General features: G+C 37.7%; 1 protein-coding gene across 1 annotated transcript in view; it reads left to right on the top strand.

The window, feature by feature from the left end:
• The window catches only part of CALCR (calcitonin receptor), a 1065293-nt gene that overhangs the window by 645019 nt on the left and 402915 nt on the right, over positions 1-17359 (top strand). The window contains exon 9 of the mRNA XM_053714051.1: positions 8302-8393. Coding sequence (XP_053570026.1) covers positions 8302-8393 — 92 coding nt within the window. The remainder of the gene's footprint in view (positions 1-8301; positions 8394-17359) is intronic.

Raw genomic sequence — 17359 nt, 5'->3', positions numbered from 1 at the left:
TAATAAATGTAGTTAGGTTGCGGCGACATTGGGGGCGGCAGATTAGGGGTTAATAAATATAATGTAGGGTTCGGCGATGCTGGGTGCATCAGATTAGGGGTTAATAAGTATAATGTAGGTGGCGGCGATGTTCGGAGGAGCAGATTAGGGGTTAATAATATGCAGGTAGCGACGATGTCAGGGGCGTTAGATTAGGAGTAAATAAGTGTAAGATTAGGGGTGTTTAGACTCAGGGTTCATGTTAGGGTGTTAGGTGTCATAAAAAGTATTTCCCCATAAGAATCAATGGGGCTGCGTTAGGAGCAGAACGCTGCTTTTTTGCAGGTGTTAGTTGTTTTTTTTCATCCGAAACTGCCCCATTGATTCGTATGGGGAAATCGTGAACGAGCACGTTTTGCCAACTCACCACTACCATAAGCAGCGCTGGTATTGAGGTGAGATGTGGAGCTAAATTTTGCTCTCCACTCACTTTTTTTGCGGTTAACGCCGGGTTTAAAAAAAAACGTAATACCAGCGCTGTCTGTAACAGTGAGCGGTGAGCTGAAACTGCTCGTTAGCCCCGCAAGCCTTACCGACAAAAACTCGTAATCTAGCCGTTTGCATTTTTTATATTGATAAAAATAATAATAAACTATTAACATTTCTTGAGGCTATTCAAAACATTGCTGTAGGTTCCAATAATGCTGAAAACACAACTGATAATCATTATTCATCCTCAGTGAAAAAAAATATTGCTGTGTTAAACCAGTATTTTCAGCCTGTGGTAGATATTAGCAATACTTATCTGATCATCAGGATTTTTATAGTACTTATACAATTCTTTGTTAGCACCAAAAGGGCATTGTTCTTAAAAAAACAAACAAAAAAAACAACTTTAAAATGAATTAACCCTTTGGAGCTAGAATAAAATGTTGTTTAACGCACATGCTGGTACCATGCTGACACCAGAATTAAAAGGGCATACATCACCATGTAATTACTAGATATTTCTACAATCTGGTAATAAATTTACATACCAAGTGATTGTAAAAATGTTTTTAATGCATTATTACCTTGTTTGCTGCAATTATTTTTAATAGCTAAACTCCTCTTATCACTTGCCTTATTAAGAGGATCTTATATTGACTTGTTATTAGAGATAGCAACTGTCACTATGTTAGCAAAACCTGCATTGTTTTTCTGTCTTATTTTATCACCTTTATTGAGGCAAATTTGGGCTATATGTGTATCAGGGTAAGGTTTGTGACATATGTAGTTTACACTTCCCATTCTCAGAATTAGAAGCACTAATATGTTTTAGAGTTAAATTACAGGAAAAGGAGACAAAATAAATAATGAAAGTACATTGCAATGTTTTGTTACTATACATTCTTAACCATTTAAACAATTTTATGTCCGTTTAATACTCCAGTGTCACCTATTCAAAATATTTTCACAAGGTGTAATTACAAGATCTCCCACCACAGTTACCCTATGATAACAAAGTATTATCTATCCTAACTGGCATAATCCCACTTATTTAACTAAAACTAATTGCTACTTAAAAGCAATAGCCCCACCACAAACTTTGCAGATCCAAATACCCATATTTGATCTCCTCTCTTTTAACTATGCATGAAATCCTTTATCCACTGATTTCATGTTTGGGAATGTCATATAATGAGGAAAAGCTGTTTCAAATGGCTAGATGTGTTTGTTAAAAAAATCTTAAATATCCTAATCCTATATAATATTTTGTGTGGTTGTAGATAGACACAGCGATTACTTTGTTGTTTTATGTTATCTCGGTTTAATGTCATCCAAAAAGTGCTTAAAGGTTGATGCTGCATTTAATAACACCACATATGACACTTTCGATAATCTAAATTCCAACTGGTCCAATCATTACACAGAGTATGTCATATTCAAATTCATTTAAGCAGACCACTGAAGTTAAATTAATAGCACTCTTATTCTTGCTCTCATATTACAAGTTAAAATGTAGAGCTTGAGTGAAAGTCTCAGACAGGCTAACATCTGAAGGTCATATAGTGTGGCCGTGCTAAAACCTTACCTCATAGACATCTATTGGGCGCTTCGGGATTTTGATCAAGAGCTAAACAGTCAAAGTACACTAAGCTAAAGGTGTGCTAAAAAATAGCTTTGAAAATCTTTTTTCTTCACTCGTTAGAGAATGTTATTTTTTATTTAAAGAGTTAAGTACTAATTTGTTTCAACTTTTTATATTTTTAAAATTTAAAAGTGGTGTTAACAGTAATATAAAGTAATATCGTATATGACAAGATGCTGGACTGGAAAGTGCTCAAAGGTATATTTGTTTGTGTGTGGATTTGTATGTGTGTATGTGTGCATATGTATGTGCACACATACATACATACACAAACATGAATACACATACCAGTATATACATACAGATAAATCCACACAAAAAAACATACACCTTTGAGCCCTTCACAGTCCAACACCTTATCTTTTACATTTATTTTAATAATAAACATACATAGTCATATTAATGTGTGTATGTGTAAATATAAATATATATATATATATATATATATATATATATATATATATATATATATATATACACACACACACACACACACACACACACAGTGAGGGAAAAAATATTTGATTCCCTGCTGATTTTGTACGTTTGCCCACTGACAAAGAAATGATCAGTCTATAATTTTAATGGTAAAACAGTGAAAGACAGAATAACAAAATAATCAAGAAAACCACATTTCAAAAGAATTATAAATTGATTTGCATTTTAATAAGTGAAATAAGTATTTGATCTCCTATCAATCAGCAAGATTTCTGGCTCCCAGGTGTCTTTTATACAGGTAACAAGCTGAGATTAGGAACACTCTCTTAAAGGGAGTGCTCCTAATCTCAGCTTGTTACATGTATAAAAGACACCTGTCCACAGAAGCAGTCAATCAGATTCCAAACTCTCCACCATGGCCAAGACCAAAGAGTTGTCCAAGGATGTCAGGGACAAGATTGTAGACCTACACAAGGCTGGAATGGGCTACAAGACCATCACCAAGCAGCTTGGTGAGAAGGTGACAACAGTTGGTGCAATTATTTGCAAATGGAAGAAACACAAAATAACTATCAATTTCCCTTGGTCTGGGGCTCCAAACAAGATCTCACATTGTGGAGTATCAATGATCCTGAGAACGGTGAGGAATCGGCCCAGAACTACACGGGAGGATATTGTCAATGATCTCAAGACAGCTGGGACTATAGTCACCAAGTAAACAATTGGTAACACACTATGCTGTGAAGGACTTAAATCCTGTAGTGGCCACAAGGTCCCCCTGCTCAAGAAAGCATATGTACAGGCCCGTCTGAAGTTTGCCAATGAACATCTGAATGATTCAGAGGAGAACTGGGTGAAAGTGTTGTAGTCAGATGAGACCAAAATCGAGCTCTTTGGCATCAACTCAACTCACCGTGTTTGGAGGAGGAGAAATGCTGACTATGACCCCAAGAACACCATCCCCACCATCAAACATGGAGGGGGAAACATTATGTTTTGATGGTGTTTTTCTGCTAAGGGGACAGGACAACTTCACTGCATCAGAGGGACGATAGACGGGGTCATGTACCGTTAACTTTTGAGGGAAATCCTCCTTCCCTCAGCCAGGGCATTGAAAATTGTTGTGGATGGGTATTCCAGCATGACAATGAACCAAAACACACTGCCAAGGCAACAAAGGAGTGGCTACATATCTATTCATCCAAATAGATATGTAGCTATAGATATATATTTTACAAAAATATTTACAGATACATATAGATATCATAATAATAACAAGAGTATTGCATTGAGCAATGATACTTTTTTATTGGACAAACTATATATACATTTATAAGATGACAAGCTTTCGGAAGAATGTCTTCCTTTTTCAAGTCTAAAGCAATACTGACTAATTTGATGTAATTTACAGATTATATGTTGAAACAAATGATGGCTAAAAAGACAAAGTGTAACAGAGGTCTGAATGCAGGGGGAGAAGGGGGTGTTGTAAAAATCATGAGGGGGTTTAGGAGACAGAGGCAGACAGTGTCAGAAAAGGATAACAGACATAGTTACACACAAAACATATACTGACATAAAGTTATATATCAACATAGAATCAATATGTATAAAGATGTGAAATTAGGTATTCAGGGGAATATAATATAGTCAAAAAAGGAGAAAGGAAAGAAAGAAAAAAAAGCGTAATAATAATAATGATAAAAGTGTGGACATATGCTTACCTATGCATAGAGAGTGTGGAATATACAATGTAATTGGCTACAGTATATTAAAGTACATTACAAAAAATTTTTAATAATGGGTTAAGAAACCAGAGTCCACATTTAGTCCAGAATTTAGCAAGTTGAAGTGCATTATCATTTTCATTTCAAAGGTTTTTCTTTCCATGGTGTTTTTGAAGTTGCCTCTAAGAATCTTGATTTTGAGGTTTTGGATGGAGTGGTCAGGTTGGGTAAAATGATGACCAACAGGGGTACAGTTTTTTTTAGCCATTCTATGTTTTAAGATATAATCTGTAAATGTTATCAAATTAGTCAGTATTGTTGCAGACTTGAAAAAGGAAGACATTCTTTGGAAAGCGTGTCATCTTATAAATGTATAGTTAGTCCAATAAAAAAGTATCATTGCTCAATGCAATACTCTTGTTATTTTGATATCTAAATCTCTGGATTAGTGATAACGCGAACCTAAAAATTTGCGAACTTCCGCAAAAGTTCGCGAACGGGCGAACCACCATAGACTTCAATAGGCAGGCGAATTTTAAAACCCACAGGGACTCTTTCTGGCCACAATAGTGATGGAAAAGTTGTTTCAAGGGGACTAACACCTGGACTGTGGCATGCCGGAGGGGGATCCATGGCAAAACTCCCATGGAAAATTACATAGTTGATGCAGAGTCTGGTTTTAATCCATAAAGGGCATAAATCACCTAACATTCCTAAATTGTTTGGAATAACGTGTTTTAAAACATCAGGTATGATGTTGTATCGATCAGGTAGTGTAAGGGTTACGCCCGCTTCACAGTGCGCAGTGTAGGTGATATACCTGCCCTGACCATGCTTTGCAGACCAGGTATCAGTGGTCAGATGGACCCTTGCCCCAACACTGTGTGCCAGACATTCCATTGTAGCAGACTTATATGGCTTTGATGTTGCTTTTTGGTAATTAGAAGGCTGCTAAATGCCACTGCGCACCACACGTGTTTTATGCCCAGCAGTGAAGGGGTTAATTAGGGAGCATGTAGGCAGCTTGTAGAGTTAATTTTAGCTTAAGTGTAGTGTAGTAGACAACCCAAAGTATTGATCTAGGCCCATTTTGGTATATTTCATGCCACCATTTCACCGCCAAATGCAATCAAATAAAAAAAAATTGTTTACTTTTTCACAAACTTTAGGTTTCTCACAGAAATTATTTACAAACAACTTATGTAATTATGGCATAAATGGTTGTAAATGCTTCTCTGGGATCCCCTTTGTTCATAAATAGCAGACTTATATGGCTTTGGCATTGCTTTTTGGTAATTAGAAGGCTGCTAAATGCCACTGCGCACCACACGTGTTTTATGCCCAGCAGTGAACGGGTTAATTAGGGAGCATGTAGGCAGCTTGTAGAGTTAATTTTAGCTTAAGTGTAGTGAAGTAGACAACCCAAAGTATTGATCTAGGCCCATTTTGGTATATTTAATGCCACCATTTCACCGCCAAATGCGATCAAATTTAAAAAAAAATTTTTTTTTTGGCAATTTTAGGTTTCTCACTGAAATTATTTACAAACAGCTTGTGCAATTATGGCAAAAATGGTTGTAAATGCTTCTCTGGGATCCCCTTTGTTCAGAAATAGTAGACATATATGACTTTGGCGTTGCTTTGTGGTAATTAGAAGGCCGCTAAATGCTGCTGCGCATCACACGTGTATTATGGCTAGCAGTGAAGGGGTTAATTAGGTAGTTTGTAGGGAGCTTGCAGGGTTAATTATAGCTTTAGTGTAGAGATCAGCCTCCCACCTGACACATCAGACCCCCTGATCCCTCCCAAACAGCTCCCTTCCCTCCCCCACGCCACAATTGTCCCCGCCATCTTAAGTACTGGCAGAAAGTCTGCCAGTACTAAAATAAAAAGGTTTTTAAATTATTTTTTTTTAGCATATTTACATATGCTGTGGTGTAGCATCCCCCCTTAGCCCCCAACCTCCCTGATCCCCCCCAAAACAGCTCTCTAACCCTCCCCATCTGCCTTATTGGCGGCCATCTTGGGTACTGGCAGCTGTCTGCTATTATTTCACAGTCAAAAAAGTGTTTTTTTTTTAAATGTACACTACTGTTACACCAGATATGAGTGGTGGCACTGGGCAAGTGGGCACAGTATACGCTGTGAGCCTGACACACACGCAGGGAAAAAAAAATGCAGACTGATGTTCTAGCCCTAAAAAGGGCTTTTTGGGGTGCTGTCCTTACAGCAGAGATCAGATGAGTCCTTCAGAACTGTAGTGGACACTGAATACACTAGCCTAGCTATCGATTCCCCTATTAAATCAGCAGCAGCTACACTGTCCCTCCTCTCACTAAGAATGCAGCTTCCAAATGAATCTAAAATGGATGCTGTCCAGGAGGTGGGAGGGTCTGGGAGGGAGGGTCTGCTGCTGATTGGCTGTAATGTGTCTTCTGACTGTGAGGTACAGGGTTAAAGTTTACTCAATGATGACGAATAGGGGGTGGATCGAACATCGCATATGTTCGCCCGCCGCGGCGAACGCGAACATGCTATGTTCGCCAGGAACTATTCGCCGGCGAACTATTCGTGACATCACTACTCTGGATTAACACGGCTACTACAATCAATGTGACTATGGCAGATACATATAGAAATATATATTTAAAAATAGAAAGAACATTTTCCTCAAAGTGAAGAACATGCAGTAGGTATTTGAAGTATTTCAAACACACCTTTGGCTTTAGAGCAGTTGTCCTAACGCACCTTCAGTTTAGTGCTCAAGCTCACATGAGTCTTTTGCTTGAACGATAACTTTTTACTTTAAACTTTTAATACCAGAGCAGACATGAGCGCACTATTGATTTAACTTGAGCAGTGTTAGTGCTCAACAATGCTAAAAAATTTGTACTTCACTTGTAATCTACCCCAATTTTCTTTTATACTCATTTAAATGCATCTGAGAAATTTTCACTTGGTGTTATACTATTAAAACTATGAAAGGTTTTGTGCAATAATTTTAATATTTGCATATCATTTTTTCTAACTTTGTTTTTATACACTAATGAGGCCAGATTACAAGTGGCGCACCCAATTTTTTTCCGCTTGCAAGGAAACTCGGATCAGAGTTAACTTATAACGTGGGCGAGTTAGCGTGCTTATTACGAGTTGCAAGTAAATTGTTTGGGCATGAACGCAACCCAATGTGACCCAACTTCAGGACTTTGGATATCATGACCTGGTTAACTTCTTCTCCCCAATGACTTCAATGGGGTGTGCTAAAGAAAAAACCTACATAAATATTTAAAAACACAAATACAAATTTCTTCTAAGTGAAAAACACTGGAATGTAAAATATTTACAGTAAAATTCATTTAAACACATTATTAAATATTAAAATTGTTGAAAAATTATTTTTTTACTTTTAATGTATTGGAGAGGAAAGGGCTCCAAAGTGTGTGTGTGTGTCTATCTGTATATGTGCGTGACATATATATATATATATATATATATATATATATATATATATATATATATATATATATATATACTGTATATAAATGCATGGTTGCAATATTGCGTCACTTGTAATCTAGGCCATTGTTGGGGCATATATTTGACGTTAGGCAAAGTTAGTAGCTACCTGCAGGGAATTGTCAGGGCTCTTTGGCTTTTAAGTGTTTCAAGTTTATAACCTGATACTGATATTCTGTTTCCTTCTTTTTAACAAAATAGAACTCATCTTCTTCTATTGCCAGGATTGAATATTTTTAGAGATGTAAAGCCTTTGTGAAATAAATTTATGGGATTAGACATGTGTCACTTATTCTAAAATACCATTCAAACTATCCCATTTATTTATATTCTATCAGCTTTTGTATGATTCAGTGGGAAAATAATACTTGCTGATCAACAGTTTTCACAATGAATTTAGATTAGCTCATAAATGTTATTCACACCAGGGGATAATTAGCCCTAAGAATACATTGGTATTTCCAAGAATTCATTTTAGTCTTTTATAATGTCTCTATCTTTTACTCCTAGGTGGCCTACATACTGTACTACATGGCAATAGTAGGACATGCCTTGTCAATTGTTTCATTGTTGATTTCCCTTGGAATTTTCTTCTATTTCAAGTAAGTGTAATTTGATTGCATACTGCTAATTGTATTTGGTTGTCACATCTGCAGATTAATAATACTAAACAATAAAAAATGCCAGTTCCTTACAACGTGCCATTTGTAATAATAAAAGAGAGAAAAAACAAGCAAAAATACATTATAGCATGACTTCTAAAATAGGAAACAATGATTTGTTTACTTCTATATATAAATGCCATTAGATAAATTGGTGCACAGTGAGCTAATAAATAGTAGATATGAATATTTGGTGGCTGCACTGAATGTTTGTTAAACATTTACATTAGTTTTTGTTAAACGTATGTAAATGTTTCAAAGCTACAGTTCTAAAGTTCACCTGTAGCTACAATACTTATCTTAATGTGCTCTGGAGAGCACGCTAAGGTAAGTATTTACAAAACAAATGAATATTGTCATTTTCTTTGTTTTCATTGGAGCATTGATTCAGATTTTTTTCAAAATGAAACAAAAATCCGATTTTCGTGACGAATGACCATTCGTCCAAAAACAAATGCACATCTCTAATAAATAGATGGTTCCAGGAGAAGAATATGTTGCCTGCTATACTTAATGTTCATTGATACCCTAAAATGATAGCATACATGGAAGTACAAGTACAGTAGATACTTAAAGGGACATAAAACTCATGCTAAATCACTTGAAAGTAATGCAGCATAACTGTTAAAAGCTGACAGGAAAATACCACCTGAGAATGTCTATGTAAAAAAGAAAGATATTTTACCTCACAATGTTATCAGCTCACCAGAGTAAGTTCTGTGTGAAAAGTTATCTTTCAGTTACTGCACAACTGCAGGTTTAAAAAAAAAAAGAAGAAATGAACAGCAGCCAATAGGCATCAGCAGTGCTGAGGTAATGAACTCTTTTACTGTGATCTCATGAGATTTCACTTAACTCTCATGAGATTTCATAGTAAACTTCCTTAAACTGAATAGGGAAATAACATGAGTGTGCATGAGGCTCACTCCATTGCTTGTCCCGGGACAGGCATACTGATTTGCTACTTAAAGCCCTTTACAATGGGGTGTAAATACTAAGGACAATTTGAGGTAAAATATCTTCCTTTTTTACATAGAGATGTTCAGGTGATATTTTCTATTCAGCTTTTTACAACTATGCTGCATCACTTTAAAGTGTTTCAACATTTGGGTATCATGGTCCTTTAACAAATATACCATAGCCAGTCAAATGTATACCTACATTACACCCAAGACAAGATTTATGGCATCTACAGAGCTTTTATACTAGCTATATGCTTGCATGAAAGACAAATTCTGGGCAGAAAGATGTTGCTCCTGTGGTGGTAACTAGCCATAGAACAGACTATTATGCCATAGTTCATTCATTGGTTGAAAGCTTATTTCTTTTTATGCTTATTATGATGTATGGGAATTAGTCTTCCTAAAGATGATTGAAGAGAACCAGACGTGGACCCATTGATCAATGTTCTTAGAGGAATATGGCAACATATCATTGAGACCTGTACTGCAGGAATGTTTTTCTTTGTGAAAAAAAGATTTTGGGTAAAAAAACGGCTGCTCCTCAGAGGATACTAACCATAGAACAAGCTATTATACTTTTGTTTATTTCCTGGTTGAGCACTTCTCTCTATTTGTGAGCTTTGCCTACAACACCAGAACTCTTAAATAACCCAAATAAATGAATAAACATATTGATACGCATCTGGAAATAGAGGAGTTAATATTAAGTATACAGCTTTATGGCCATATTCAGATTTTTTATTTGGGTTTGGTTTTGGGTGAAAAGAATGTGTCACAAGTAAATATATAAACCACATAAAAATTAACTAGCTAAATGGATTATTTGCTACATACAGATTCAACACATTTGTGTGCTGCTTCAAAATGGATATAGTAATATGCAACCATCATGAAGCTTTTGCCAGATAAATTACCGCACCATTGTCTAAACACCAGTAAATAACTATTTAGGGCTACTAAATTAACAATTGCTATGGCTTCTCCAGTTTATGGAATACATAGAATTGATGGAAGCAGACATATTTTTCCATGCCAATAAATTCAATCTCCATTGTTTAACCTGGAAACTTTGGAAACAACATAAGGTGCTGTGCTTGTCTCTGGCTGTCCATGGGCCTCCTGCTAAAAATTAACAGTGGTTGCTCAACAGTTCACATTATTAACTGATATATACTTGTTCTAGTTTTTGGAAATAAAGTTATGTATGTGAACTTTCCCTTATCCCCTTTTTCTCTTACCTAACTTCTTATTTTTTCTTATTTTTTTCCTCTCTCTCTCTCTCTCTCTCTCTCTCTTCCTTCCCCCCTTCTCCCCTACATCCATAAGTATATTAATATGGTGGCACTTGGGGATATCTGTACCCAATTTTTTTATACAAATTGAGTCTTTTCTCTTCTTCATACTACTATGTTGTTTATATCCATTTCTCTTTCTTACTTGATTTAATTTCTTCTACCAATGATACACATTCCAGTTTATTCAAATTCTGTTTTTCTCTTATTTTATAAATACTTCAAATGTACTACTCGAGAATTGTTGCCACTATTTAGTCCTTGTTTAGCAGTCAAACTTTGACTATTATTGTATTTAAACTCCATCCTGGATTAATGTTAGTCTGGACTCTGGAGCACTTTGCCTGATTAGTTGTGACCATAGTTCCTACCTTGAATTGTAAATGTGGACAATTGCAATTGTATGCTATGCCAGTCTTGGACACATTCTCTCTTGAGAAGAGTAGCTTTGAATAATTCAAGCTTGTATTTTGTAAATGCATTGTTAATTAAAAAATAAAGCATAAAAAAACTAAACCTTTAGCATAGAATATTCCACCAATAAATCCTGGTTGAGAATGTGTAATCTAAAGCATTGCCCTGAACACAACAATGTTGTATGTATATATTGGGCTGGGAGCATTGTATTGACCTATAAAGATAATTCTTAAAAATAAGTAAGGAGAAGCCACATATAGTAACAAAAACATGTTATATACCCGTCATTGCAATTCTTAAAAAAAAAAAACATTTTTTTTAGCATTAAACATGTTTTTTTACATAACTTCCAACTGTAAAAATAAATTATGCTCCATGTACGAGGCCGGTGCATACAATGTGCATCTGCTGTCTTATGTATTATTACACACTCAAGTGTGTGTGTGTAATGCACCCTCTTCTAATGTGCGAGAAATGTCTGCCAATCACCCAGAACAAACATGTTTGGGGTGATTTATATTCGCCAACTCAGAGGTGGCAGAGATGGTAAGAAGCAGTGGTCGGAAGACTGTGTCTTCTTACATTGTGGAAAGCAGGCTCACATGAGCAAGTTTGCTCTGCAAGGGCTTGATGGCAGCATTCACTGCTTAACACATGGAGCCCATTTTGAAAAAGCAACTGTACAAATTCTGGGTGGTAGAACTTTGGTGGTCCAGAGACGTGGATAAGACTTAGGGGTTTGCTGGATTGTCTACAGTCAGGATAGTCCTTGGGAATGATAGGGCAAAAGTGGCAGTTCAAGGAACTGCGCATTTTAAGTTTTGGGTGCAGGCATTTCTAGGAGGTGATTACGCATTTCACTTATAGGTTAGAGAGCGCCGAAGAATGGACAGCGAGAGCTCCAAAGCTTCCAATTCCACATAACTCTGTAAGTTTAGGAGCACAGGTATTATCTTTAAAATCTCTTATAACATCTCAGCTTCACTTATATCACCTTTCTTCACCGTTTTAAAATGATCTGCCTACACTGCCTCAGATCTATGTGACATTCCTCTTTCTCTCTCCTTCTTGAACCATTTTCTAGGCTGATTAGTAGTTGCTCATGTATTATAGCTCACAGCCATAACTGTGTGTCTGAGAAACTGTGGTTTTTATTTTTATATTATGGTTAAAGAGATATGAAATCTAAATATTGTTTCAGATAGAGCATACAATTTAAAAAAAAAAACATTCCAATTTACTTGTATATTTATATTCTTTGTTAAAGGAGCATCATTGCATTACAGAAGCTAGTTAAACACATTGGAGCCGATTTACCAAATGGTGGGTGGATGCTGTAGTGAATCATGTCTGCCCGACATCGCTGTTGGCATTTAACATTGCACAAGCAGTTCTGGTGATCTGCTTGTGCAATGCTGCCCCCTGCAGATTTGCGGCCGCTAGCAGTGGTCGTCAATCAACCCGATCGTATCTGATCGGGTTGATTGCTGTCCGCCGCCTCAGAGGCGGCGGACTCGTTAAGGAGCAGAGCTCTTAAGACCGCTGTTTCTTAACTGCTGTTTCCAGCGAGCCTAAAGGCTCGTACGGAAACAAGGGCATCAGGGGCCATTCGGCCCTTTATAAATTGGCCCTATTGGGTGAACCAATGACAAGAGGCATATATGTGCAGCACCAATCAGCAGCTAGCTCCCAGTAGTGCACTGCTGCTTCTAAGCCTACCTAGGTATTCTTTCCAACGAAGGACACAAAGATAACAAAGCAAATTAGATAATAGAAGTAAAGTGGAAAGTTGTTTAAAAATGTATGCTCAATGATGAAAGAAAATGCTTGGGTTTCATTTCTCTTTAATGCATCACATCCTATTCCCAATTGGATTCAGGGTGTAATTTAATATATGTTTGCTCCATCCTATAATATAAAAGGCCAAGTGTGTTTGTCCGAAGCGGTCATGTGCAGTAGAGACAGCACGAGGACAAACACACCTGGCCTTACTTGACATGCTGTTTGCTGGCGAAAGTGGGCGTGGCCATGAGGGAGCATGGGCGTGACCGGGCATGGTTGGGGGCATGGTCGGGCATGGCGGGGGCATGGTCAGAGAGAGGGAAGAGAAATAGATAGAGAGGGGGAGAGATAAAAAGAGATAGGAAAGAGCTAATGAGAGGGGGAAGAGCAGAAGAGAGGGGAAAATGCAGAAGAGGGGGGGGCAAAATAGAGGGGAAAGAGCAAAAGAGAGGGGAAAGAGAAAAATAGAGGGAAGAGAGAGAAAAAGAGAGGGGAGAGAGAGAGCAATACAGACGGGTGAGAGAGAGCAAAAGAGAGGACGGAGAGAGAGCAAAATAGAGGGGGGTGAGAGAGCAATAGAGAGGGGGAGAGAGAGCAAAGGAGAGGTATGGTGAGAGAGAGCAAAAGAGAGGGGAGAGAGACAGAGCAAAAGAGAGTAGGGGAGAGAGGGGGAGAGAGAGAGCAAAAGAGAGGGGGAGAGAGCAAAAGAGAGGGATGGAGAGAAAGAGCAAAATAGAGGGATGGAGAGAGAGCAAAAAAAAAGGAGAGCGAGACAGATCAAAAGAGAGGGGGGAAAGAGAGAGCGCAAAAGAGAGGGGGGAGAGAGAGAGAGAGCAAAAGAGAGGGGGAGAGAGAACTCGCAAAAGAGGGGGGGGGGGAGAGCGCAAAAGAGAGAGTGAACCCAAAAGGCAGGGGAGAGAGAGAGAGTGTAAAAGAGGTTGGAGAGAGAGAGCGCAAAAGAGAGGGGGAGAGAGCGCAAAATAGAGGGGGAGAGAGCGCAAAAGAGAGGGAGAGAGGGAGCAAAAGAGAGTGGGAGAGAGAGAGCAAAAGAGAGGTGGTGGAGAGAGAGAGAGAGAGAGCAAAAGAGAGGGGAAGAGAGCACAAAAGAGAGGGGGAGAGAGCACAAAATAGAGGGGGAGAGAGCAAGGGGTGGGACCGCTGTACTGCAAAAAATGGCCCGTGTGAACGGGCTTTAGGACTAGTTTATGTATATTTTAAATGAAACTTAACTTTCTCCTGCAGCCCCATACCTATCACCCACATGTACCCTAATTTAAAAAAATGGCTGTTGGTGACAGCTAGTCAGAGGCTATACTGCTTGGGCCAAAAGCAGCAGGCTTCAGAGTGCTTGTTGTCTTGAGGAAAAGAGACATCGCACATGTAGTAACATTCTTCATTCCCTTTGCTTCTTTCCATATTACTACATTGTTTTCTTTAATTGATCATTTTTGCATTCATAAATTACACCATAGTTATTAATGCCAGCGTAACAAATATGTTAACAATGGGTGTTTTCATTTAAAAAGCCTGGAAACAAATTCTGCTGTCACATCTGACAACATTAATTTATTCTAACTGCAAAATAAGCTTTATCTGACAGGACAAGTGTTGAGTACAACAAATCAAATACATTACTTCCCCTGCATTTCCTGTCCATTGAGGTCTAAAATAATCAAACCTTTAGCCAGCCCTTTAATGAGGTGCTCTATGAAGTAAGTTCAGCTATCAAGAGTCTGTAAAACAAAACAAAAAAAGAGTAGAAATTACTTTACATCTCTTACATACACTAATACAGGTATACCCCGCTCATACAGCGGGTTAGGGACCGGAGCCCCGCTGTAAAGTGAAAACTTCCTTAAAGTGAAACAAGGCAGTTTTAGCTTTCTTTTCACTTGCCAGTGTGTTGCCAGTTTGTTTAAAAACTTAAAAGCATGTTTGAACTAACATATATTAGGGGTACAATAGTGCTAAGTTTAGTTTAACACTCGCACAGCACAGTATTCAATAAATACTGTACCTGTAAAATAGTGACAATTACTGTAGTAAAATTTGCCAGACTATAGCACTGAGACACAGATTGCACTGTAATGCTGTAAACAGAGTGAACTAAGCATAATAAAATGGTGCCAGTCACTTTTCTTGCAATCTCACGAAGATTACAGCACTGTTTTAAAATCCTTGGAGGTAGAACTTCAGCTCCACAAAGCGCTGTATTAGCGAATCGCTGTAAAGTGAAGCGCTGTAAAGTGAGGTATACCTGTATTGTAAAAGTATAATCAGTTAATTTAATATTTATTTTAAAGGGATGTCATAGCGACAAACCGCTTTCTGCTCTTATCGGTGAAAACATACAAGGCCAGATTACGAGTGGATCACTAACAGTTACGTGTAAGCGATAAGGGGTATATAATGGGTGCTTGCACGCAGCAGGTTTTCCGCTTATATTACAAGTTGAAAGCAAATGCAATCGCTTGAGCGCAATTGCAATTTACGATAGAATGATTACTGGGTCCTCAGAGTTCTGTTAACTGTTTCGCAAAACAAAAAAGTGTCACAAAACACATCAAAAATAGATTAAAAGTACAATTACAATCATAATAACACTGTTTGGTAAACATTATGTAAAATATTGCACAAAAAAAGTTATACGGGCTCAAAGATATGAGGTTTCATGTGTAAGAAAAAAGCAATCTCTAAACAGGGCCAGACTGGGAATAAAGAAACAGCCCTGGCTTAACCCCTCCTCTCAACACAAAATCTGTCAACACATAGCTTGGGAGAAGGAATTAAACTTCACGGCTGACACTGATTCCTGGTATAGAGAACTAATCTTTACAAAGAAGTTACTGCATTGCATGACCCTGTGGGAACTGCACTATAAGCTTACGGTCCGCTGGCACTTAGTTCCGGCCACTTTACACAAGATATACAGCACCCATCCTCCCACTTGCTGGAGGGGTTGTGTACAAATAGGAACCCAAGCTAATATTTGGTGGTTTTGTCCTAAGGTTACACCACTTTGGACCCAGATCTTTGACATCTTGCACTCTTTAGACATCACCCCCACTCTAGGCCCACAAACATGTCTTCTCCATCTAGACTTTCCAACGCTATCCCCCGTGCAAAAATCTCTGACCATTTACATACTCATGTCTGCTAAGCTATAAATTGCGAAAGCCTGGAAACTCCCCACTTCTCCCTCCTATCACACAGATTATAGCAACAGTTAACTTCCTCCTAAGAATACAGCATACTCTTACTCAATGCTGGAAAAATTGGACTCCTATTATGAGATTTGGTCACCCTGGAGTGAAAAATCCAACCCCTGAAATTGGTAGATATACACTTCTATCTTCCCCCCGAGCCACAACCCCCCCCACCTCTTTACTACCTCCTTTAATGCCTCCCTCACCTCTTACTCTCCTTCTGTTCTAATAAACTATGAGAGATATTGTATGTTAAGATGTTAAATGGAAAATGAGAAAAGTTCAGTTGGAAATGTGACATATTTGTGACGTTAATATAGAGATATACAGGATTATTGTCTACTTATTCTATCCCACCTATCATATTTTAGGTTGTTGGAAGTCTTTGCTTAGTTCTTGTTAAAAAATTATTCGACAACCGCACTTCTAATTGACGTGAATAGCTAACCGCTGTAACTTGTTTAATGATGTCTCCTGTATATATGTGATTTCTTTTGTTTGCAAAGTTTTTGCACATTCTTGTTATCCCTGAACTTTCTTAATAAAAATTATTTTTTAAAAAAAACAAACAGCCCTGGAAAAATTGAAGACTAGCCCTATATTCAGTTGAGTACCTAGAAGGTTTTATTTTTATATATATAAACAAATTCCCAAGGAAGGATAAGCACAGTCTCTCCTAACTCAGCTACCAGGGTGCACTCTAAAAGTAAATCCAAAGTCCCATCAAAAGAGGCACTCACTGGTCTTCATAAAATATAGCGTTTATTTCATTTCATCAATAAAACAGACATAACGTTTCAGTGTAATCTTACACCTTTGTCAAATGTCACAGAATCGGTTCCCAAAAAAAACAGAACCTAAAAACATATAACCCTTAACACCCTCACCTGCCTTATATACCTACTAAAATCCATTAACTTTGCTGTTTTACCTCGTGTTGACGTCATCACGCAACACCGTTAGCGTGATGTGTCATCACCTATCAGCTAACAACCCGTTGTCATGACAACACATTCACAGAAGTGTCATGCATAACTCGTTGCGCTCATCATCTTCAAGGGGACTGTAATGCTGAATCATCAATAGAATGTGCCCTTATATGTATACAGTAGTAAAATGACAAACAATCATACCGCCATTCAATCATCGTTTACCATGTCACTCACTATTAGTTTACTTAGTGCATCTTATCAGTCCCATTTCAAAGAGGATGGCCACCTCTACAAAAAAATCCCTGTTCCTATATA

Source organism: Bombina bombina, chromosome 5 (assembly GCF_027579735.1).
Source record: "Bombina bombina isolate aBomBom1 chromosome 5, aBomBom1.pri, whole genome shotgun sequence".
Classification (NCBI taxonomy): domain Eukaryota; kingdom Metazoa; phylum Chordata; class Amphibia; order Anura; family Bombinatoridae; genus Bombina; species Bombina bombina.
The sequence above is the reverse complement of the archived record's forward strand: the minus strand, read 5'-3'. Positions and strand labels throughout refer to the sequence as shown.